At 37.3% G+C, this 24,085-nt stretch overlaps 1 protein-coding gene across 1 annotated transcript in view; it reads left to right on the top strand.

Annotated features, from left to right (window-relative positions):
• The window catches only part of HPSE2 (heparanase 2 (inactive)), a 681,364-nt gene that overhangs the window by 436,791 nt on the left and 220,488 nt on the right, over nt 1-24,085 (top strand). The window contains exon 6 of the mRNA XM_025880833.1: nt 17,678-17,725. Within this exon, the coding sequence (XP_025736618.1) occupies nt 17,678-17,725 (48 nt within the window). The remainder of the gene's footprint in view (nt 1-17,677; nt 17,726-24,085) is intronic.

Consider the following 24,085-nt stretch of genomic DNA (forward strand, 5'->3'; position numbering starts at 1 on the left):
ACACCCTGTCATGTGCAATCCTGTCATACTCTGGAATAGGTATGGTTCTTCCTGAAAATTGAAAGATGAGTAAGACATTTTCCAGTGAGATATACATTCCAAATGAGGTTAGATAAATATTGATTATCAGAGGAGAGAAACTTTTGGCCAACCTCCAAGATGGCCCTTGTGGCTTGACGGCTCTTATAACTCTGTCCTCCCTTTTAGGGTAGCTTAGTCTTGATCTAAGGTAATGAACATAGCAGACATCACTGAAGGTTTGGGAAGGCATATGGATTTGCACTGTAACAACATTAATGACCCAAAATTTAATTTTAGGCATTTTCCTTTTTACAAAAGAATCCCTAAGCCCTTAGTTCAGCTCCTGTCCTTTTCCACCCTTTTCTTTCAGGAGCAACTTTCCCTTTTTTTCACACAGCAATTTCATGACCTTGGTCCCTACCCACAAATGCAGCTCTTGGTTTCCTTTTGCATACTTTAACTGAACTTTGAAATTACTGTGTGTGTGTGTGTGTGTGTGTGTGTGTGTGTGTGTGTGTGTGATGGAGATGGAGAGATTGATTTCATTTTATGTGTTACAACTAAGGGATAAGAACCACATGTATAGAACTTTATTCATAGTTCCTAATACATAATAAAGCAAGGCCAATAACTATCATTTTAATCCATGTAGCTATTCTTTTGGATTGTCCTTTTTCTTTAATGATTTGATCAGTGTATCTTCATGGAACTGACAATGCCCTCTCAGTAACATGACCTACAGGGTCAATCATTCATTCATCCTACAAATGTTTCTTGAGTAACTGCAATGTTCTGGGTATTACATTAGGAACTAGAAATGTAGTAATAAACAAAACCAGATACTTTCTCTGCCTTCATGGAGCATACAATATGGTAGGGGAGATGTAAACATTAATTAACTGATCTTAAAACTAAGACAATACCAAGGAAAGGTACATGGTGCTATGAATAACCATAAGGGGTGGGATTTGATTGAGTTAGAAGGTCATGGAGTATGGATGGAGTCCACTTCCTCATACATCCAAAAATTAATAGGACTCAAGAGATTAGAGAAAATCACTTAGAGAAAGGAAAGGTACTGATGAGCACTTTTAAAAATTTTATGTGCCAGAAAAAAATGGAGATTTATCTTTCTTGATGTGTATGTACTAAATATACAGTGAATTATAACTTGAAACACATAAATATTCCCAGCAACTCAACCAACAATAACAAAAATGTCAGCACTCTAAATTACCAGCTCTGTAGTCTTTTCCAATACTCCTGGTAATACAGACATAATTTTACATCGTTATGATCATTCTATATGCATCATTTTGAGTTCTGCATTTTTTACTTATTGCTTTATATTGCCCTTTTTTATTTCTACATAGTTCTCATATTTGTCATTCTTAATAGCAATAAAATACCCCATTGCATTAATGTACCAAAGTCTGCTTACACATTCCCTCACTGTTGGGCATTTGGGCTGTTTCCAGTTTTTGTCTGTAATATATAGCACAGCTGTAAACATCTTTATACAAATAGGTTTTTTATTTCTTTTGAATTATATCCTTGGGCTATATTCCAAAAAGTTGTGTTTCTGGGTCAAAGAACATGATAATTTTTATGGCTTTTATATTTGTTGCCAAGTTTCTTTTCAGAACGACTTCACCAGGTTGTAGGGCAGCAATGTATTAGTGTATCTTTTCCCCCAATACCCCACAGCAGTGATTATATTTTTATTAATTTACTCTATTTTAATTAATGCAAGACTGTGCCTCATGGATGTTTAAATTTGAATTCTGTTAACTATGAAGGGAACTGAACATTTTCTAAAACCTTATGTTGTCTCCTTTCCCCCATCCCAGGTTTGGTTAATGACACTATAACGATTTTGCCTGAGATACAGACCGGGAGGCCATTTTATTTTCATTCCTCTCCTTTGTTCACATAGTCCATTAGTTAGTTATTAAGTTCTGTTATTTCTGACTTCTTAGTATCATTCACATCCCATCTTCTTTTCATTTTTCTTTTAAACCTTTCTTCCTCCTGAATGGTTTCTCTATATCTAGTCTCAGACTCTTAATAATTTCTCCATATAGATTTTCTGAGTAGTTGTTTAAAAAAATACAACATGTGGTCAAATCACTCTTGCTTGAAGTCCAAATGCTTTCATGTGCACCCCTGGCCTGTAGGGTCCAGGACCTGCCTCACTTTGCCCCTAGTAATCAGCTATACCCCTGTGCACAAACTGCCCTTAGCTACATCAAAGTATATGTAAATTTTGGAAGACACTATACACTTTTTACCTTTGCCCCTTTTTAGTTTGTGTCATTTTCTTTGGAATATCACTCTCCTCTCATTTTTCCTCTTTTCAACAAGTCTTCTCTGACATCCTCAGGCAAGATTTTTTATCACCTCCTCTGTCCTTATAATAGCATTTTGTTTATTTTTTTCTCTAGCACTTATCAAATTGATGATAAATTATTTACTTACATATCTGCCTTCCCTGATAGACTGTGAACTGGGACCAGGACCTAGTCTATGTTTTATTCATTTAGAATATAGTAGGTGTCTTATAAATGCTTATTGAATGAATACGGTCTTATTCAACTGATGGTTCTAAATTCATCTGATCTGAAAACAGTATGCACAAATGTAATTGTGAAGCATTGTAAATCATTGTATAGTGATTTAAATAAATTATAGTGATTTATATAAATCATAATGATTAGCTTTAGTTTCAGAGAACCGATTTTAAGCTTTTTTACTTAGGTAGTTGCAGGACTAAACAGAATTATCTTCCCAATTAAGATATAACTAAGATATAACTCCACTATGAGATAGAATCTTCATGTTTATTTCTTCAGGACTAGCATATGGGAAGTACTTAATAAAATGCTTGTTTTATTATTTCATTTCCTTATTTGTGAACTGGCCATTTTTAGTCAGTGATCTTTTTTTTTTTTTTAAGATTTTATTTATTTATTTGTCAGAGAGAGAGAGAGCACACAAGCAGAGGGAGAAGCAGGCTTCCCACAGAGCAGGGAGCCCAATGTGAAACTCGATCCTAGGACCCTGGGATTACAACCTGAGCTGAAGGCAGACGCTTAACCAACTGAACCACCCAGGCATCCCTAGTCAGTGATTTTTTTTATCTAGAAGGGTAAGAATTGTTTTTTAGGATTATATCAGTTTTCTCTTTTTCTTTTGTAAACTTGTATGCATCATCTATATAATGACAATTTTATCTTAATCTATTGCTTTTCTTATTACTTTGAAACATATTGTTTCAGAAGTTCATTTTTATTATAATTGTTCTTGTCTGCTTTCTTGTTGATAGTCTTTTCTGCTTCTTCCCTTACACATTTAGGATAAAGTTACTATTTCATTTCCATCTAGGCTTCCTAATGTTTTAATTTTCAGTGTTAGTCTCCTTTAACTTATTTGGAGTGTATTGCTGTATCTGCTATAGAGTAAGGAGCTAATCTATTTTGTTGCCGGTGTGGCAGTGTCAAGAAAAGCAGATATTCACTGAAAGTGTGTTTCCTGGGGCTTTTTTGAGGCCTTCACATCCCTAGTGAGATGACAACTAAATCTCCTCTCAGTAAATATTTATTGAACACCTATTTCATATTAGAGTAGAGAAAAGAAAGTTCTAGGTTGAAGTTCTAGGCCATTTTTGTCAATGTCCTGAATCCGAAGTAAGGGTACGGCAGTTGAGGAATAGAGAGATGGGCAGTATAGTGAGCCAGAGGAGAATGGCAGAAAGTGAGAACACACAGATAGGCCAGAACAGGATTGTTACTGGGACTATGTGTACCATGGTAAAGAAGTTGTATATTTTATTCTATAAGCAATGGAAAACCATTACAGAGTTTTTGTAAGAGCAGTGACATACCCTAGAGTCTACTCTATTCTCTGTGCCAAAGAGATTTCAAGGTACAAAAGTAAGGGATCAAAAGAGCTCAGTAAGAATACCATTTCATTACAAGATGACGGTAGATTGGGTTAAGGTAATGGCAGAAGAGATAGAAGTTAGGGCAGATATGATTTATTGATGGATATCTCAGCAAAGTGGGGTGAGAGAATTAATAAAGGATGACTTCCTCCTTTTGGACAGTTAACATCTTCTTTCAAGGGCCATCACATGCAGAAAAGGGAGCTTTTCAAAAGGAAGTAACACCAAGATGAACACACATTCATATTCAGGGAATATAATCCCTGGAGCAACAAAAGGTGGCTTTAAAAAATTTTGGGTATGCTTCAAGTTCAGGATAGTGATCTGAGCACCAGCTCCACTTCTTCTTGGAACCACCATCCCAGCTCCTATTAAAAATTGATAAAGAATAAATCCATAATAACAAACACACAAAAGAGGGATCATAAGCAGATGAGAGATTTTGACAGATTTCTATAAAACAGGTGGAAGGCTGTTGACAGATTAAGAAGAGTGAGGAAGTGGCAACCCAGAGAACATAGGCTCTGGGAAAAGATAGCCAGTCCACCTAGCAGATAGCCTGAGAGTCAGGAACAGTTGGGGTGAGAAAGGGAGACCAAGCCAAGGGGTTTATATAAAAGTCTGTCTGCAGTGAAACTACACTTACAGCTCAGCTCTCCCCTCCATCATTTTAAGTCCTCTACACTGCCCATACAGAGTAAAGACAGCTCAATCTATTATCTCTGAGCAAATCCCAACCCAAGATTTAGGAGCCTTTACCAAAGAAATTGAAGGGATTGCCTAGGGATAAGCTAGTATTGCTAAACTGGAGTTGTTCCTGCAGAGTAAAACACTGAGATAAAGCACTGCCAGATATAGCCCAAAGGCTGTCTGTGTACTACCTTACTCCCTCTCTAAAGTGAAGTGTGTGGTGAACAAGCTCTGCCAACAAAATAGAGATCCTAGCAAGGAAAGACTTATCTAAAAAGCCTAAATATTCAACAGCTGAGAAAATTCTGTACCTGCTACCTAGAAGAATCTACTTATCCCCAATTTTTAAATATGAATAGATAGCCAAAGATCACAAGACATAAGAAGGAAACCAGTAGCGTGAAAGAGAAAACCCAAGATAAATAAATAAATAAATTGACCCAGGAAGAATTATAGTTCAAGACCGGAATTTTAAAAATAGGGTGCCTGGGTGGCTCAGTCTGTTGAGCATCTGCCTTCGGCTCAGGTCATGATCTCGGGGTCCTGGGATCAAGCTCCACGTCGGGCTCTCAGCTCAACAGGGAGTCTGCTTCTCCCTCTCACTTCTCCTTTGTGCTCGCTCTCTCAAATAAATAAATAAAATCTTTAAAAAAAAAAAGAATTTTAAAAATAAAAATTTGAAATTAGTATCCTTATAAAGATATAGGAAGATATTGTACTTGCAGAATAAAAACATATTTCTATGAAAAAAAGGTACAAAGAGAACAAAAAGATATTTTTTGAAACTAAATTTATAATTGCTGAAATTAAGTCCAGTAAAGGTTAGACAGTGATTTCTTAGGTATAGCACTAAAAACATAAGTGATAAAAGAAAACATTGATTAACTGGACCTCAGCAAAATTAAGAAGTTTTGTGTATCAAATGGTACTATCAAGAATGTGAAAATACAGAATGGGAGAAAATATTTGCAAGTCATGTAACTGATAAGTGACTTGTATCCAAGATATATATAAAGAACTCTTACAAATTAACAATAAAAAGACAGATAGCTTATTTTAAAAATGAGCAAAAGGAACTTGAAATGGCATTTCTCCAATGAAGATATGCAAATGGCCAGTAAGCACAAGAATGGATGCCTAGTATCATTAGTCATTAAGGAAATGCAAATCAAAATCACAATGAGATACCACTTCATATGCATTGGGATGGTCAAAATAAAAAAAATATGCAAGAATAAATATTGGAGAAAGTAAAAAGAATACATATTGGAGAAGACATGGAGAAACTGGAACTTTCATACACTGCTGGTGGGAATGTAATATGGTGCAACTGCTTCAGAAAACAGTCTGGCAATTACTCAAAAAAGGTTAAACACAGAGTTACCATTATGACTCAGCAATTCCACTCCGAGGTATATATCCAAGAGAAATGAAAATGTATGTCCATAAAAACGTGTACAAATATTCATAGTGGGATTATTCATAATAGCCAAAGAGTAGAAACAGCCCAAATATCCATAGCTGATGAATGGATAAATAAAAAGTGGTATATCCATAAATTGGAATATTATTTGACAATAAAAAGAAATGAAATACCAATACAGGTTACAACATGGATGAAGCTTGAAAACATTATGCTAACTGAAAGAAGCCAGTCGTAAAAGGCCCCACATTGTATGATTTCCTTTATATGAAATTAACAGAATAGACAATCTATGGAGACAAAAAGTAGATTAGTGATTGGTTAGGGCTGGTGGAGACTGTGGGGAAATGGAGAGTGACTGCTCATAGGTACAGGGTTTCTTTTTGAAATTAAATATTCTAAATTAGATTGTGTTGTGCTTCCACAACTCCATAAATAACTATTGAGTTGCACACTTAAAATGTACATTTAAATAAATTTGTATTGAATCATATCTCCAAAAAGCTCTTAAAAGAAAGAGTCCAATAAAATAATTGGAAGAGAAAATCTTCCATACACAGAGCTTTAGACAGAGAAAGAAAATTTGAGATAAAATATTACTGATACAGAGGATCGTTTCAGGATACTCAACAGCTATAGAAGATCCAGATCCAGAAACAAAGAAGAAAATTATGTTACTGAAACAAAGGAAAATTTCATCAACTTTTACAATGTAAAAGTAAAGAGACAAGTGACAGAAAATAGATGGTAGAAATGGAGAGAAGAAATAAGTCATATAAGGGCTGATATGATCATATAATATAGGTGAAGTCAGAAAATATTGTCTAAACCATTGAAATAATTGATAGGGAGGTGGAAAAATGGGGTCTCAGTAAACCAAGAACAATGGAAGACTTATGGTAGCATTTCCTTAAATGTGCTCTGGAGAATATCAGTTTTGCAGGATATTAACATTATATTGGGGGAGGGGGATAAAACGTTCCATGGTCCAGTAATTTGGAGAAATACTGGGATACACAAATGTTCTGAAACACTTCCTGGCACCTTTAATACATTACATTCTGAATCTCCAAGAAGGGGATTTAGCATGCAGAATTTCTTACATTTATTTGACCAGAGTCTTATTTTCAGAGACCATCTTGAAAGACTAGTGTTCCGCAAACATGTCTGGACAACCTGGAATAGGAACCCTGCTTTGGGGGGAGGGATGGTGGTATAGTAGACAACAACAAAAGAATTACCATTTGGAAAATTCGGAACCTGCACCCCATTAACAGTCTTGTTACCAGTGCACTTGCTTCCATTCTTGCCCTCTCTAATCTATACACTACCATCTTCTGCAAACATACAATTCACATGACATAAGTCTCTTGTGAAAGACTCCTAATGACTTTTCATTGCTCTTAGAATAAAATTCAATCTCCTTACCATATCTACAAGGCTCTACCATGAATAATCTGACTGCTGCCTAGCTCTTCATTCTTATCTTCTTTAGCTTTCCCTTTTTCTCATTTCACTCACACCTCACTGGCTTGGTATGTGCTAGGCTTCTCTTTACTTGGGGGCCTTCACATATGCTCTTCCTTCCAGAGTGTTCTCTCTGCTTGCCACATGGCTGGTTTCTCCTCATCTATCAGAGACCTTCCTTGAGTAACTGATCTAAGTAATTTTCTATCAACACACTCTGTTGGTTCTCTTTTTGGTATTTGTCAGCATATAAAACTACGTATTTATTGTATGTTTATTTGTTGGTTAAAGATTACAAACTCCATGAGGGTGGGAAGTATGTCTGTTGTATTACCAGTATATATGCAGTGCCGGCAAAAAGCCTAATGCATAGCATGTGCTCAAATGTGTTGAATGAAAAATGGAAGCTATCCTAACATTCTACAGAGGTGTTAGTGGAATATTCTAACCTGAACCTGTGTTAGAACAGAAAGCTAGACAAGGCCTTTAGCTCCCATGGCTGCCGAAAGAGCTGTGGAAAACATTCTAATTTGGGCAATGAAGGTAAAAGCAGAAGACAATTAGGCAGCAAATAATGGCCTCCTCCATCACAGCAGACCGCATGATGTATGTTATATGCTCAATGGTCTACAAACCAGAAAGAGAAAAATTTCCTTTTCATATCCAGAATTTCATTTTTTTACAAGCAAATTTATTTTTATTTTGTTTTATTATTATTATTTTTTAGAGCGAGAGAGTGCATGTGCTTGAGCTGGGGGGCTTGGGCGGGGAGGGGCAAAGAGGGAGAGAAAATCTTAAGCAGGCTCCACGCCCCGCACTGGGCCTCACAGGGGCTCAATCTCACAACCCTGAGATCAAGACCTGAACTGAAATCAATAGTCGGATGCTTAACCAACTGAGCCACCCGGGTGCCCCAAGCAAATTTATTTATTTATTTATTTTTCCTTTTTAAAAAAAATTTTAAATTCAATTAATTAACATATAATGTATTATTTGTTTCAGGGGTACAGGTCTGTGATTCATCATTCTTATATCCAGAATTTCTATTTTTAGTTGTGTCTAATTCTTCTACTAAGCCTAATGCTGATTTATAGACTCCACTTGTACTTAAAGCATAGATAGTAATGAAGGCTGTATGGGTGGGTAAGGGTGGAAACTTCTCTATGTTTCTATTGCTTGGCTCCCATTATGACTTTTATGGGCCATATATATTTTTTACTTCATGGGTCCCCTCCTCCATAAAGACATTATAACAACAACCTGTTTTCTACTGTAGTGAGTAGGATTGGGGAAAAAGCAGGATGGTGAAAAGCACGCACTTCGCAACTAGATGAGACCTAGAAGAGTGACTCACTAAGTCATCTTGAGGAATTGTTTAATGTCTGTAAAATCTCAGTCTTTTCATCTGTAAAATGGGACTGATTAAATTACCTATTTCTTAGGCTTATTGTAGAGTTAAATGAAATAAAGGGCTCAGCACAGTTCCTGGCACAGTTGACACATAAAGGAATATCAGCCACAATTGTTAAGAAGAATAAGTGTATTTCAAAGATGAAAAGGCAGGTTTTTTCCTTTTTTTTTTTTTTTGTATATAACTTTATGTAGTTTTCCGGGAAGTTTAGATAATCGAGTAGATATAGGAACTAGAAAGATTAGCTACAATAACATGCCAGGATAATGAGGGTGATCACAGCTCTACCTCCTGTGTAAAAACCACCACATTCTCATTTGGAGTGGGAAAATGCACAGCTGGGGACAATTTGGTGTACAGAGTAATTATTACAATGTTATTCCTAGTAATTGTTCTGTTTTATTTCAACTGTGAAAGAGTTATATGACTTGACCAAGCTACAGGAGGAGAGAACAATTTATTCCTCTTAGTTCGTAAGAGTTTCCATCTCTGCCTCTAGAGAGGAAAGGCCCCCAGCAGCTGTTTAGTACTCATTAACAGGGAAGCATTGGCTACTGCAAGGGTGTGCTCCCTAGCTAAGCATTGTGTTAGTGACTACAACTTCTAAACTTGCTTTTTTTTCCCCCGGAAAGGACTTCTTTCCTGATTAGAGAAACAACCTAATTCTTTCCCCAAGCCCAAGGTCATCAATTATTGCCATTATGATGAAGATGTTTCTCTCTTCCTCCAATGTCAGAGAAGTCAAATGGGGGTTAGAAAGAACATTGGAGAAGGAGACTGGAGTCCTGGGACATAGACTTAGATTTGACACAGATATTCTTCCTCACTTTCTTTTTTTCCATTTATTTTCTCATTTTTTTTCTTCTTCTACTTTCCCTGAGAACCCTACCCTCTATTTCAAGAATGCCTACCCTACGAGGCACTACTAAGATCAGAATCTGTCAAAGGTGTGGCCCATGGTCCTCCTGCATTAGAAGCACTTGTTGAGTTTCTTAAAAATGCAGCATGATTCTTAAGCTCCAGCCTAGACCTACCAAACCAGAATGTGGGGGTATAAAACTTAGATACTGGATTTTTGAACAGCAACTCCATGGCGTTCTTTGCACACCAAAGCATAAGAACCATTGCCCTGTAATATAGGCAGAGCAGGTTTTATTATCTTTGTTTTATAGATCAAGGAATGAAGGTGCACAGATATTAAATTTTTACCAAACTCACATTTATTCAATGCCAACAGTATGCCAGGAAGTAACCTTGTTCCTTCATGCACGTTATCTTGTTAATCTTCACAAGGCCTTTAAGAAATAAGTGCTATTCCCTCCATTTGAAATGGTTTAGAGAGATTAAACAATGTACCCAAAGCCACATAGCTAATAAGCTGTGGAGCCAAGTCTTAAATCAGGTATCTTTCTGACTCCTAGATCCATGGTCTTTCTACTCTGTGGTGCTATTTTTTTGAATCTTCATTTTTTAACAAAGCCACATGGTCTAGCATACTAGAAAAAATATAATCCTTTTCCACCTTAGTTCCACAGTGTTAATTCTCCTAGACCCAGCTTCATACCAAAGTTTGAACTTTTGGAAAGTTCAGTTTTACATATGAAATTTATCCTGACATCTTGATGCATTTTTCCTCCTTCCCATCAGGCTCCACAGCCAGGGCAAATCATATCCGGTCAGTTATAGCCTTCTTTGCTTGAATCCAAGTCTTTTTGACTTCCTCAGGAGCATTTTTAGACTGTCAAGACATGTCTATAATAATATTCCCCTAACCAGCACCTTTCAGCTCCAGCCATAGCCTTCCAGATCTGTTTCAACATCTTCTCTCATCATCCCCCACCCCCTGCTATTTGCCTTCATTTTAATCAAGCAAACTTATTTTGTCCTTTATGTATTATTATCTCACATCTGCCTCCATTTTATGCCAAACACGGCCCTGTAGCCTCCCTCCTTTTAACTCCCCATTAGCAGCAAATAAGCTTCATCCTGGGGGGCCAGACCCAGGTAATAGTGCCTGGTACCCTGTCTTTAGAAGGATTCATAGGTCAATTCCAAGATTAGTGAGACAATAGTGAGATTACCAATATCTACTATGGGGTCAGAAAATGGGGACAGCACTACAAACATCGCAAATTTGTTATCTCTGCATGGTTAAAACAAGGGCTTTAGACTCGGAACTGGGTTTGAATCTCAGCTCTGCAACTTATTACCTGGGTGATCTTGAGTACAGTTTTTTCATCTATAAAATGAAAGTGATAATACAACCTTACAGGGTTGTACACTCTGTAAACCACTCACCAAATGCCTGTCAATCAGTACATGGTAGCTAACTTATTTTTTCCTTTCTTCCTTCTTGCCCTTAAATTAAACTTCATGGATGTAATTTTTATTGGCAAGAAAGATTGGTTGAAGAATCTCATCCATCTCAAATTCCAGTATATTAAAACTCTATAAATCTATCAAATTGAGGGAATAGTATGCTAGAAGGGAAGCCTAAACAGAGAACTGCACTAGCTATTAAAGTCAATGAATATATAGCCATGCTATTTATCAGCTTACTGCCAATGTAATATTATATATAAATAGGGGTGGGGAGAAAAAGGGAAGGGAGGGAGCGAAAGGGACAGGAAGGGAGGGAGGGAAAGAGAAAGAGAGAGAGATGTACCAATATATCCTTTGTTCTGTGCAGCACCTAGTATAGATAGCTCAATATATAACTAGCCATGGAAAAGTAGGTGGCTTTGGACCAAATGGGAGATGCCTGGTTTGCTGTAACTCAAGATGAATAATTTCCTCACAGGTTTCTCCTAGGCTTTGTGTAGAATAGCTATCACATCTTATTCATGCTACTTACATGACCAAAGTTCTCCTTATGGACAAGGAGAAAAAGATCAGACTACCACTCTCTTATTGACGTTTGTACTCATTTAGACATCCAGTTCCCTGTGAAGGATTTATCCTCCTTCCTGGGAGCAAAATTCAGAATCCAGTTTTTAGGGTTGCATTCTGTGGTCCAGCAGTAGAAACCAAACCCCAAAGACCGTGAATAAAGATGTGCCTTATTATAAGAGAGAGCTGTGATATGCCCTGGGAGAGAAGGCTCAACAATATTTCAGATACGTCATATGTGCAGGTGGATAACAAAGGAAAGAAATTCTCCCAGATTTGGGATCTCTTGGGGGAGGAAAAGGAACTCTCACCATGAAAGGGGATATGTTGTTCTTTTCCATAGCAGCAGATTGGCTTCAGTGGGAAAGATCTCCCAATACTGAAATGTCTGCCTGGCACTAGCTAATTTCCTTTGATACAAGTCCCTGCCCTTTCCCTCTCTTACCCTTCTTTGCATGAGTGGATGTCAGCATGAGGGCAGACATCTTCTGTTCTCTGGGATAATCATCCAGGATTTCTGTCTTCATAACTCAGGTATGGAGACATCCAACCTTGGAAAACCAAGATCTTGCCCTTTTTGTTATTCACATGCTGGGTCATCTTTTACTTGTACATTCATAGACCTAAATCTAGGGATTAGAATGGAAGTGGATGGCTGAAAATCCTTGGATAATACCAGACACTAAACAGAATTTCACTTTCCCAGTGGTATTTCCCTCTTGACAGCACTAGTCTGTGTGCATGTTTTTCCACCTCTAATATTACTGTTGTGGAGCATTCTGCAGCTGTGTTGAAGTTATTCATTTATGTGGTTTGGGCCAGTTTCTGAGAAACAGGCAGAACTAGAGAGCAGAGGAATCCATCAATGTTAGATTTGAACAAAGAAAATTATGATCTTTTGGACTTGCTGTCTACCACGTTGCCAATATAGATATAAAAAAGAAAGGATAGAAATGATATGGGTACAGGGGAGTTATAGAGAGCCCTAATTTGCAGGAAGGAGCCTGGGGGTGGGGAGAAACCCCCAAACTCATTGACTTGTAGTGTCTATTCCTTGGGGTTTTGTCTAATTGGTTTCCTTTATGTGTTATTTCTGTGGTTGTTTTCTCTTTTTCTAGTTTTAAAAAATAATGTCAAAGACTTCTGAAAACAGAACATTTCACTCATGTGAGGTCAATTTTTTACACTTTTCAAAAAACAAGGGTATGTTTGGTCATCTTGGTAGTATTTGGAAATGTATATTTTGTTTGACATTATTTGTGAATTAGATTTTTCCTCCTCAGAATAAGTGTAAAAATGCTTCCACATGTTTGAAGTTGGTTTCATCATTTTGCTAAGAAGGAAAAAGGAAGAATGTAGTTTATAGCAATTTTCATGTGAATACATATTTAATAATGGTGTTTCCTCAAAGTTAAAACAGCTTTTCTACTGCTTCAATATGCTACTAAAGTTAAGAAGATAATATCATTTGTTTCAAAGTATTAAATTGTAATTGAGATATTTTTTAATGTGATGAAACTAAGCTATATTTTACTATTTTGATTTCTTACACAAAATACAATCTTAGGTGAGGATCTGACTTTAATTTTTTTCCCCAAATACCCACAAATCACATAACATCATTAAAGAAATGCTTCAGGTTTTCATATATTAAATTCTTTTCCATGTAATAAATTCTTATATGTAACTTGAAAAAAAAATCTATTCCATAGCTCTCCTTACTAATTCCTAATCTCTCTAGGAGTTCCTAAGATCTCCTTTCTAGTTCCTAGGAATGTTTTAATAATTGTGGGTTTTATGGTATATTTTAATATATGGTAGATCAAACAAATGTCTCTTCATTATTCCAGTTTTAAGGAATATTCTTGGCTTCTTCTAGATGATTGTTAGAATGATTTTGTAAAGTTTCAAAAATATCTACTGGGATTTTTTAAATTAGAATTTCATTAAACCCATAAATTAGTTTAGGGAGAATAATTGATTTTCCTATCCAGGATCATGGTAGGTCTTTTCCTGTATTCAATTTTAAAATATTTCTCTGTAAACTATAATATTCTATATAAGGGTCCAGTCTATTTTATATTTAATTATAGATTTTATGGATTTTCTTTGAGGCATGTGGGGTAGGGTGTGGGGGGAGAAAACATTAGCCTTACTTTAAATGTTCCTAACTCTAGTTTTCCCATTCTTTTTATAATGCTACTTTTAATAATGGAAAGTTACTTAAGAACTTAATTATCAACCTATAGCAGAACAAACTATCCAATGCATATGAGGATCTCCAGATTATAGTACCATAAAGAACCAGTTTCCAACTTTTAAGACACCAAATTAGATGTGTTCTTTCTTTCTTTCTTTCTTTCTTTCTTTCTTTCTTTCTTTCTTTCTTTCTTTCTTTGAGAGAGAGAATGAGATAGAGCATGAGAGAGGGGAGGGTCAGAGGTAGAAGCAGACTCCCTGCTGAGCAGGGAGCCCGATGTGGGACTCGATCCCGGGACTCTAGGATCATGACCTGAGCCGAAGGCAGTCACTTAACCAACTGAGCCACCCAGGCGCCCCTAGATGTGTTCTTAATTGCCTATCCAGACCCTTTTAGCCAAGCAGGACATTAATGATTTTTTTTCCTCCTTATTTTCTTTTAAATGCATAGCTGTTATCATCAGTGACTATTTATTTCAAGTTCTTTAAGGCATATTCAAGAAGATTGGAATACATTCACCAACATCAGCATCAAAAGTCTGTTCCTGGGTTACCCATCTTGGGCAATGGCATTTACTACAATTAGAACTTTGGGCTCCTCTCTTTGCCTCTTGCCCAACTCAGACTCACGCACCAAATCCTCTTGAGTGCTCCACCAGTGTTACTCAATGGGTCTTTTTTCATTTTCACATTTCCAAGCATCCCCTCTCTCTGCGGTCATCTCCTACCAGTTTGTCCACACCAGCATGTTTCAGCTTTACCCAGCCAGAGTGATCTTCCTGACACTCAAATCTGATTCCCCTCATTTGTTTAAAAACAGGATAAATCCAACAAATATACATGAAAAGAGCCAGCTGTATTTTGCAAATTATGTTGGGTACTAGTCATACAAAGATAAATAGGAGCTAGACTTGTACCTAGTTATTAAGGGATAAAGGCCAGACTTGTTAGCATCACAGCCTAGCAGCCAGTGACCTGACCAGTCTGACGTCCTGCCATACCCTTACCTGTCTCCTGACATCCAGTCAAGATGGACTCCTGAGAACACACTCACCTTGACTCTACCTTGTTTTGCCTGTTCTTTATGACAAAATCTTACACTTCTTTCAGTGCAAATTCAGTGTCATGTGCGATGTGAAGCTTTTCTCAATGTTTATCTCTCTTCTAACACCATAGGGTATAAAGCTAACTGCTCCCTTGACTGCTATCTCTGAGCAGTCAGTTTGTACCAGTAATATAGCACATAGAAACTCTGATAGCTGATTGTCTCCATGTCTCTCTTCTTGGCTTTTTTATGGTGGTCATCATGTAGCAGAGACCCTGGGTCAGTCACCTTGATACCCTGCATATTCTCTTACAAATAGGCACTGCAATGCTCAAGTCTGAGAGGAAGCCAACAAGCAAAGGTGCTCAGGCCTTTTTTTCTCTTTTTTGGATGAATTGGTAGTATTTTCTCAAGGCAAAAGTTCAACTTATTTTTTGCATCTTAGAGTTGTACTGTACTTCCGGGCCTCAGTGAAAACAGCTTGGAGGCAGCATAGGATCCTAGAAAGAGGGTCGGATTTGGAGTCAGAGAACCTGGGTTTAGTCCACACTAGCTCTATGAATTTGAGCAAGTCTTAGAAACTCCACGAGGCTTAGCCTCCTCCACTATAAATTAAGAGTATTTACAACCTACCAGGTTGTTTTGAGGACTATGTGAAATTATACATATAAGAAGCTGAAAGCATTTTATAATGATAGAGCACTATAAATGTCAGTGTTATTTTTATTATGGTTTTTTATATGTAAATGAAGACAGTTTTACATAAAATGCTTCTATTTTGGAAATACTCCGGCTGGCATTTATTGCTTTGCCTGGTCATGCCCTGCTTCCCCAGGAGTGCTACTAGGAGGGGTGGCCTGACTCCATAAAAAAATGGGCTGTTTGGGACATCTAGAGCCACTACTTCTCTAGCCAGTGGGGAAGTCAGTAATCTGTATAATGGAATCAATAATATCCACCTTCCTAAGCAAGACCGTTTTGAGAATTATAAGAAATAACACGCGAATGGCTGGTACTAAGTAGGTCCTCAATATATGTTATATTCCCTCCAATCTCCATTTACGTGTTGGTCTTGCCCATCAAACCAGTTCCATTCCTGATCATCCTTATGTTCCATTTCCCGTATTGCTCCTGACCGCTGAATGGTGCTGGAGAAAAAAGACCAGACCATACGGATAAGAGCCACGCTTGCCCGCTTCTCCTCTCCTTCCTCTCCTCTCGTCTGTGCCCTCTTAGCCCTTGCTCTCCTCCCCTTCTCCTCTCCCATTCCCTTTCTCCTGCCCCACCCCCATCTCCCTCCTCTCCTTCCTCTTCATCTTCTTTCATAAACTTCACTCCTATGCTGAGCAGCAGTCCTGGCATCCTCTCTCTCACTTCCAATCCTGCAAAAATTAAGTACTTTTCCACATCATGGCAAAGCAGAGCCTCCGTTTGGGCAGCACTTGGCAACCCCTCGCCGTGTGTCTGCCTGCAAGATTGTGCCGGCACAGGGTAGGAGAGGACCTTCCTGACAAAACACCCTCTCGCTTCCTAATGGAAGAGTTTTTTGGTTACGAAATACTGATGGAAGATTGTTTCTGTCTGTAGAAAAGTTCTCTTCCAGGGTCTCAGGGTTGAAGGGAAGGTCTTAAAGACCTGAGATATTCCTTTTGATTTCCCGTGTCTGCACGGTAACTCTCTCAAATAGTAACAATAGCCATGGCAGCACATGGCCTCAGAACATGAGGATGGGGAGAATGGAGGTTGGTAGATAACTGAGTTATTCACAGACCTGCAATTTATGATACCCTGCGGCATCTGTGGGGCCTTAGAGCTTCCTCCCAGCTCTTTGGTTCTGGTAGAACCTCCAGGAGCATAGGAGGCTGGGGAACTAGTAACAAGGCTTTGCTGTGTGTTTTGAAAGAAAACAGGTCTGGTTTCTCTTTTAAGCTGAGTAAATGTCAGATGACACTGCTTAGCTGCTTCAGAAATAGATTTCTCTATGCTATATGTAAGTGATGAATCACTAAATTCTACTCCTGAAACTAATATTATACTATATGTTAACTAACTAGAATTTAAATAAAAACTTGAAACATTAAAAAAAAGATTTCTCTGTGTGGTGCTCAGGTTTCTGGCACACTACACTCAGGTATGGCAGCCCATTACTGGGGCATATTTGAAAGTGCTTTATGCTTATATAACTAAATTGGGTTTTCGCATGGTCTTTTCAGAAGGCTGAGGTTTTCAAAGGCTCTATTGAGTCACCATCCTTGGGAAATGTTAGAGTTTATTTGTTTCCTAGCAGATTTCAGAGTCCTTAGAGAATAGGAAATGAGAGAGAGAAGTTTTGTGCATGGGGAAAGTGATGTGGAAACCATCAGGTATGGGCTTGGGAAGACAGACATAGACAGCATGCTGCATTGGGGTCTTGATTTCCAGATGGTAAAGGATGTGTGAAAAGCTGAAAGTATCCTTACCTTCACCTTCTGTACAGTTTAACTTCCAGTAGCTCTGGATAGACCTTGATTGTGGCTGTGGACTCTTAGCCCAAGGATTGGCCTAATCTATACCTCAGCTTATTTTATTTGTTCTTTCTGTTCTGTACAGATTCATGAAGGTGGCAGGAAGCACAGTGGATGCAGTTACCTGGCAACAGTAGGTATTCACCATTTTTGCTCTTATTATAGCTACTGCGAAATGAAAGATAATTAGCTGTTATGAACATTATAGCTGACATCTAATAAGCTACTCTTTATCCTCGAAGAGAAAAAGTCAAAACTAACTCCAAAGCTGTTCTTGTGGTGCATACTATCTCATAGTAATATAATTTTGTTTTGTTGTTTAAATAAAACCCAAAACAAAACAAAAAAACCCGAAAGCTCAGCTATTATGTATACTTTTAAATTAACCTGTCATCAGTGAACAGGTAATGGGAATATGAGCATGCCATCACTTACCCATAAGTTTTCCTTGGGAATAAATTTCCTTAAGAGAGGAAATAGTTTTAATTACTCAATGTGTCATGTGAAAATAACACTTTATTATAGTAATGGCAGTGGTCTTAATTAGTGCCGAGAGTGTTACTAATATGAAGCAATTAAAAAAAAAGGAATATGAAGGGAATGAAGCAGCCTCAAGAGAAGATAAACCCTAGTATTCCAGGAAGAAGCTTATAGTGGCAAAGACCTGTTAACCTAAGGGTAGCTTGATTTGTAAAGATAATTATCTGATACATAAATTAATTTTCTTTAGGTTTCCTTATGATATTGGTGTTGGAATGTGAGCATCTCACAATGTCTCACCAATTTTATGCCAGAATCTTGCCCTTCCTTTTTGTAAGAAATCTACCCCATAGCATCTTCTAAGTCGTCTTTCATGTAATGTGGTCCACACAGCTCAGACATGTGCTATTCTGGGCCCTCATAGCTGTCAAGTATGACCACCTCACTCAGTAACTCTAACCCTGCCTGCCTAGCACATTTACTTCTCTTCTCTGTCCTCCATTTTAAGTGGGTCACAGTATCCCTTGGGATTCATGACAGTTGTGAAAGAAGCAAGAGCAGTGGATGAAATCTTTATTAACTATCCCAAAAGGATTTTTGATTGTTGGCAATCAATAACTTAAATCATAATGGAAAATATTTTATTATGCATTTATACGTAGTTTCTCTAAGCATCATTTTAAATGTTTCCAGAAATTCTTACCCTTCCTCCTTCAGTTTGTTTTGTGAGTCATGGATGAGTAGGTCTAGAGATCTTGTCATTCCCATGCTTAAAACCCCTCAGTGCCTTCCCTTTGTACTTAGACAAAAGGCCAAACTCTACTCTGGCCTATAAGGAAGGTACTTTGTGTTTGGCCTCTGCTACTGTATGATCATTTCTAGTGCCACCCTGACCTTACTCATTCTGTCCCAACACACTAGTGGTCTTTTACTTTTTAGAAAATTCACGTGCATGTCTGCCTCAGGATCTTTGTAAGTGCTATTGTCCCTGCCTGGAATGCTGTTATCCTCATTTTTTGTGTGGCTAGTTCCTTCTCATCTCTAAAGACTCAGCTTACATGTTATCTCCTTTCAGAGGCCTTCCGTGCTGGTCCTATCTAACACAGACCCCCTTTTTAATTCTCTTTCTTAGCTCTTTTCTTTCCATGCTACTTTACATAACTTATCATTACTTTACCAAACTTATAATTATTTTTTTCTCTTAACTTGTCTTTGTAATTTGTGTGTTTTTCTCTTCCACCAGAATAGCACTTAGTTCAACAAGTACTTATTTAGGCAATTGTTTACTGAGCCTATAGTATGGGGGAAAATAACAGCAACGATGAAACTGTTTGCAGGAACTGTTGCAAACCTTGTCTGCCTTACTGTATCTGATGCTCACAACAACCAAATGAGTCTGGGACTAGTTTTATCTCTTGCATAACTTAAAGGAAGTTGTAGAAAATCCAAACATTACACAGAAAGTGGTAGATTTTGGACTTAAGGTTGAGTGTGTCTCACTCCAAGGGCTATTCTCTTAACTGTTAACTACTTTGATAATAAGACAATGATTTTTTGCTGAAAATATTACATTCTACTAGAGCAGTTCAAATCCTCTTCAGTGTCTTTCATCAAAGACTATCTGGATAATGTAACATAAAGGCTGATGCTTGAAGAATTCCTAGTGTTTGTAAGGAGAAATAAAGAGATCAGTGTATGAAAATTATTGGGTAAGAATGTAAGACTTGCTCAGTTATTATGACTGACAGGGCGAGATCAGAAAAAGTTTTTCTTCCATATTCAAGCACTCTCCATAGCACAAATGGAATGAAGTGAGCCCAGTCTTTTTTTATAATGGAGAAATAAGACTTTTATAAATATATTTTATTAGCTATTTTTAAAATATTGGCCACCTCTCAAGATAAATGTCATGTGTTTGCAACTACTCTAAAAATACCCCCCAAAGCAGGCAAGGGATTGTGTTTCTTTTCGCTCCAGGATCAGCACTCATTTGGGGACAACCAGTAGCACCTGGAATCTACCATTTATCCCTTCCAGCCACAGTTTTCAATCAAGACTTGGAATAGTCATGGAACAATTCCAGGAAATCCTGGCCAGGAGGATTCAGTGAAAATTAAAGCCAAATACCATGTTTCTCTAACCCTGAGAAATGCTGAGGTGAACTTAATGTAAAGAAATCAAGAGTCAAAGTCAGAAAAAAAAAGAACACAGTATTTGTCAGTAAATATCTATGTATAGGTAGCCAAAAGAATCAATTCAGTACAGGAATACTGAACTTGGAGCTTGAACAACAAGAACTCTGAGTCTGAAGTAAAAAATAAATAGGTCTATACAGTTAGACTACTTTGATTTGAAATTTCATGCTCTTGGGTTTTGAGGATCAACATACATGACTTAATGATTGGTTCTACCCAATCCATGCAGAAAACCCAGCAAGAGTTAGTGAGATGAAGTTCCAATTACAAGAGTAAGTAGTACAGTAGTTTGTATCAGTTATCAATGATAAATCTGGACCAAAAAAATAATACACACACACACACACTGGAGAATGACCAAAAAGTGGCAAAAGCTGGAGAAAGTTATTCAGTCCTTGAAAGAAGTGAATGATGCTAGTGAGAGCTGTGGTTACTTAAGAATCTATGCAGTATGATGTGGCTAGAACTCAAACAAAATACATGGTTGTATATTGGTTTGAGGTCTCAGAAGGAGTCAGAAGGTAGAAATCTCAGAAAGAAGGAGCTATGGGCAAAACACCAAATATGCACATAAACTTCCTTCAAATCCTTGCCTGATCCCTGCAATGTGCATATTCAAGGGAAACCCCAAGGAGCCTGGTAGAAAATAACAGCTGGAAATCTGAAAAAGTTGAACAGCAATTTCAGCTGCTGTCTGTCACATGAGGGACAGAGATTGGAACTTGAATTTCACAAATTTAGAGGGACTTCATAAACACCTTGTGCTTTCCAGTGAAAACTAAGAGTTATGCCTCAGGAGTAAAGTCTTATCCTGGGACTAAGGATTTGTCCTAAATCTAATATGTAACCAAAACAGATTCACCCTAACAAAGTATAAACGGAAGCTGCCACAAGAACAAGATGATCAGTCATTCATCCAACTTCCTGCTATATCCAAAACCAACAGTCTTCTGTCTCTATAAAATATTATCTACACTTTGAAGTACATAGTTAAAAAATTACTACCTATGCAGAGAAATAGGAAATTGTGACCCATGGCCAAAAGAATGAGCAGTAAGTAGAAACCCTGAGATGACCTAGGTAATAGAATTAGTTGACAAGAACTTTAAACAACTGTTGTAAATATATTCAAATAATTAAGGGAAAATGTTTGTACTGAGTGGATACATAGGGAAAGATCAGCAGTGAAATGGAAACAATATATATATAAAATAACCAAATGAAATTTTTAAAGAAAAAAAAGAAACTGAAATGAAAAACTCTCGGGGTGCACTTAAGAAATTGGAAACTATAGAAAAAAAGGGTTAGTGAACTTGCAAATAGATCATTAGAAATTATACAATTAAAGAACAGAGCAAAACTGCTAGGAAGAAAATGTTCAAAGTTTTAGCAACCTCATTGCTGATATCAAGATGTCTAACATTTGTATAATTAGAAATCAGAAGGGAAGAAAGATAATAAAGCAGAAATTTTTTTTTGAAGAAACTAAAGCTGAACTCCTCTCAAATATGATGAAAAACATTAAGTTATAGAACCAAGAACCTAAGAAACCCCTAAGAAGGATAGAGGCTCCTGGGTGGCACAGTCAGTTAAGCATCCGACTCTTGGTTTTGGCTCAGGTCACAATCTCAGGGTGCTGAGATCAAGCCCCGTGTTGGACTCTGCTCTCAGCACAGAGTCTGCTTGAGATGCTCGCTCTCTCTCTCTCTCTGTCTATCTCTCTCACAAAATCAATCAATCTATCTATCTATCTTAAAAAAAAAGAAAGAAAGAAAGAAGAAAGCCCTAAGAAAAATAAATACAAGGTAAATCACGCCTGGGTATATCATAATCAAACTGCTGAGAACAAAGGGTAAGAAAAAAGTCTTCAAAATATTCAGATAAAATCATACTTTACATACAGAGAACAAAGACAAATTTTGGCTAACTGGACATCAGAAGCAATGGAGAATAGAAGACAATGGAAGAAATCTTTAAAGTGCTAAAGCAATGGAGAATAAAAGACAATGGGTACTAAGGAGGGCATGTACCACATGGAGCACTGGGTGTTATACGAAAACAATGGATCCTGGATCACCACATCAAAAACTAATGATGTATTGTATGGTGACTAACATAACATAGTAAAATTAAAAAAAAAAAAAGACAACGGAACAACATCTTAAAATGCTAAAGAAAAAAAAAAAAGCCAGGATTCTATATCTAGCAAAAATATTCTTTAAAAATGAAAGTGAAATAAAGATGTTTTTAATAAATGAAAACCAGTAGACCTGTGCTACAAGAAATACTAAAACAATTTCTTCAGATAGAAAAGCAGTAGTAACACCTGAAGGAAAACCTGGGTTTCAAAAAATAATGAAACACGTTGGAAATGGTAAATTTGTAGATAAATACAAAAGACTATTTTTTCTCTTCACTTCTTAAAAACTGTGTAATGCAAACATACAACACTGTATTATGGGGTTTATAACATATATAGATGTAAAAATATATGGCAATCTTACCACAAAGGAGGAGGAAGGGAGGAGGACCAAATGGAATTATATTGTTGTGAAGTTCTTTTATGTGAAGTAATATAGCATTCACTCTAAGAAGACTGCAGTATAAGTAAGCGTTCAAATTGTATCCTAGAATTAAGGTTTCACATGGAACTAGGGTTACTGATCTGAAGTAAAGTAAATCCAGGTTATCCTGGATTATCCAGATGAACCATTGTAACCATAACAGCAGAAGAAGGAGGAAGACTTAACTACAGAAGAGAAGGTTATGTTAATGTGACATGAGAAAGACTTGACCCACCATTGCTGGGTTTGAAGATGGAAGAAGGGGGCCATGAACCAAGGAATGTGGGTAGCCTTTAGAACCTGGAAAAGCCAAGGAAGTGGATTCTTCCCTAGCATTTCTGAAAGGAAGACAGCTCCCTCAATACTTGATTTTAACCCGGTGAGACCTATGATAATGTCTAAACTACAGAACTGTAAGATAATAAATTTGGATTGTTTTCAGCCACTATCTGTTAATTTGTTTAGAGCAGCAGTAGAAAAGTAATGCAGTACCTAATAACAGAGATCCAAATACACAAAGGAAAAACTAACAGAACCTGGGTAAAAAATAGACAAATCCACTGTCATAGTTGAAGATTTAAAAACACCTCTTTAATCTTGATGAAATCCAAATACTTCATTTTTGCCCTTGCTTCCCTTGCCTTTGGTGATGTTTCTAGGAAGAAGTTGCTGAGGCTGAGGTCGAAGAGGTTGCTGCCTGTGTTCTCCTCTAGGATTTTGATGGACTCCTCTCTCACATAGAGGTCTTTCAACCATTTTGAGTCTATTTTTTGTGTGTGGTGTAAGGAAATGGTCCAGTTTCATTCTTCTGCATGTGGCTGTCTAATTTTCCCAACACCATTTGTTGAAGAGACTGTCTTTTTTCCATTGGACATTCTTTCCTGCTTTGTCGAAGATTAGTTGACCATAGAGCTGAGGGTCCATTTCTGGGCTCTCGATTCTGTTCCATTGATCTATGTATCTGTTTTTGTGCCAGTACCATACTGTCTTGATGATGACAGCTTTGTAATAGAGCTTGAAGTCCAGAATTGTGATGCCACCAGAATTGTTTTTCTTTTTCAACATTCCTCTGGCTATTCGGGGTCTTTTCTGGTTCCATACAAATTTTAGGATTATTTGTTCCACTTCTTTGGAAAAAGTGATGGTATTTTGATAGGGATTGCCTTAAATGTGTAGATCGCTCTAGGTAGCATGGACATCTTCACAATATTTGTTCTTCTAATCCATGAGCATGGAATGTTTTTCCATTTCTTT

The sequence above is a fragment of the Callorhinus ursinus genome, unplaced genomic scaffold (genome assembly GCF_003265705.2).
Source record: "Callorhinus ursinus isolate GAN/ISIS: 27379988/994484 unplaced genomic scaffold, GSC_fseal_2.0 scaffold20, whole genome shotgun sequence".
Lineage (NCBI taxonomy): Eukaryota > Metazoa > Chordata > Mammalia > Carnivora > Otariidae > Callorhinus > Callorhinus ursinus.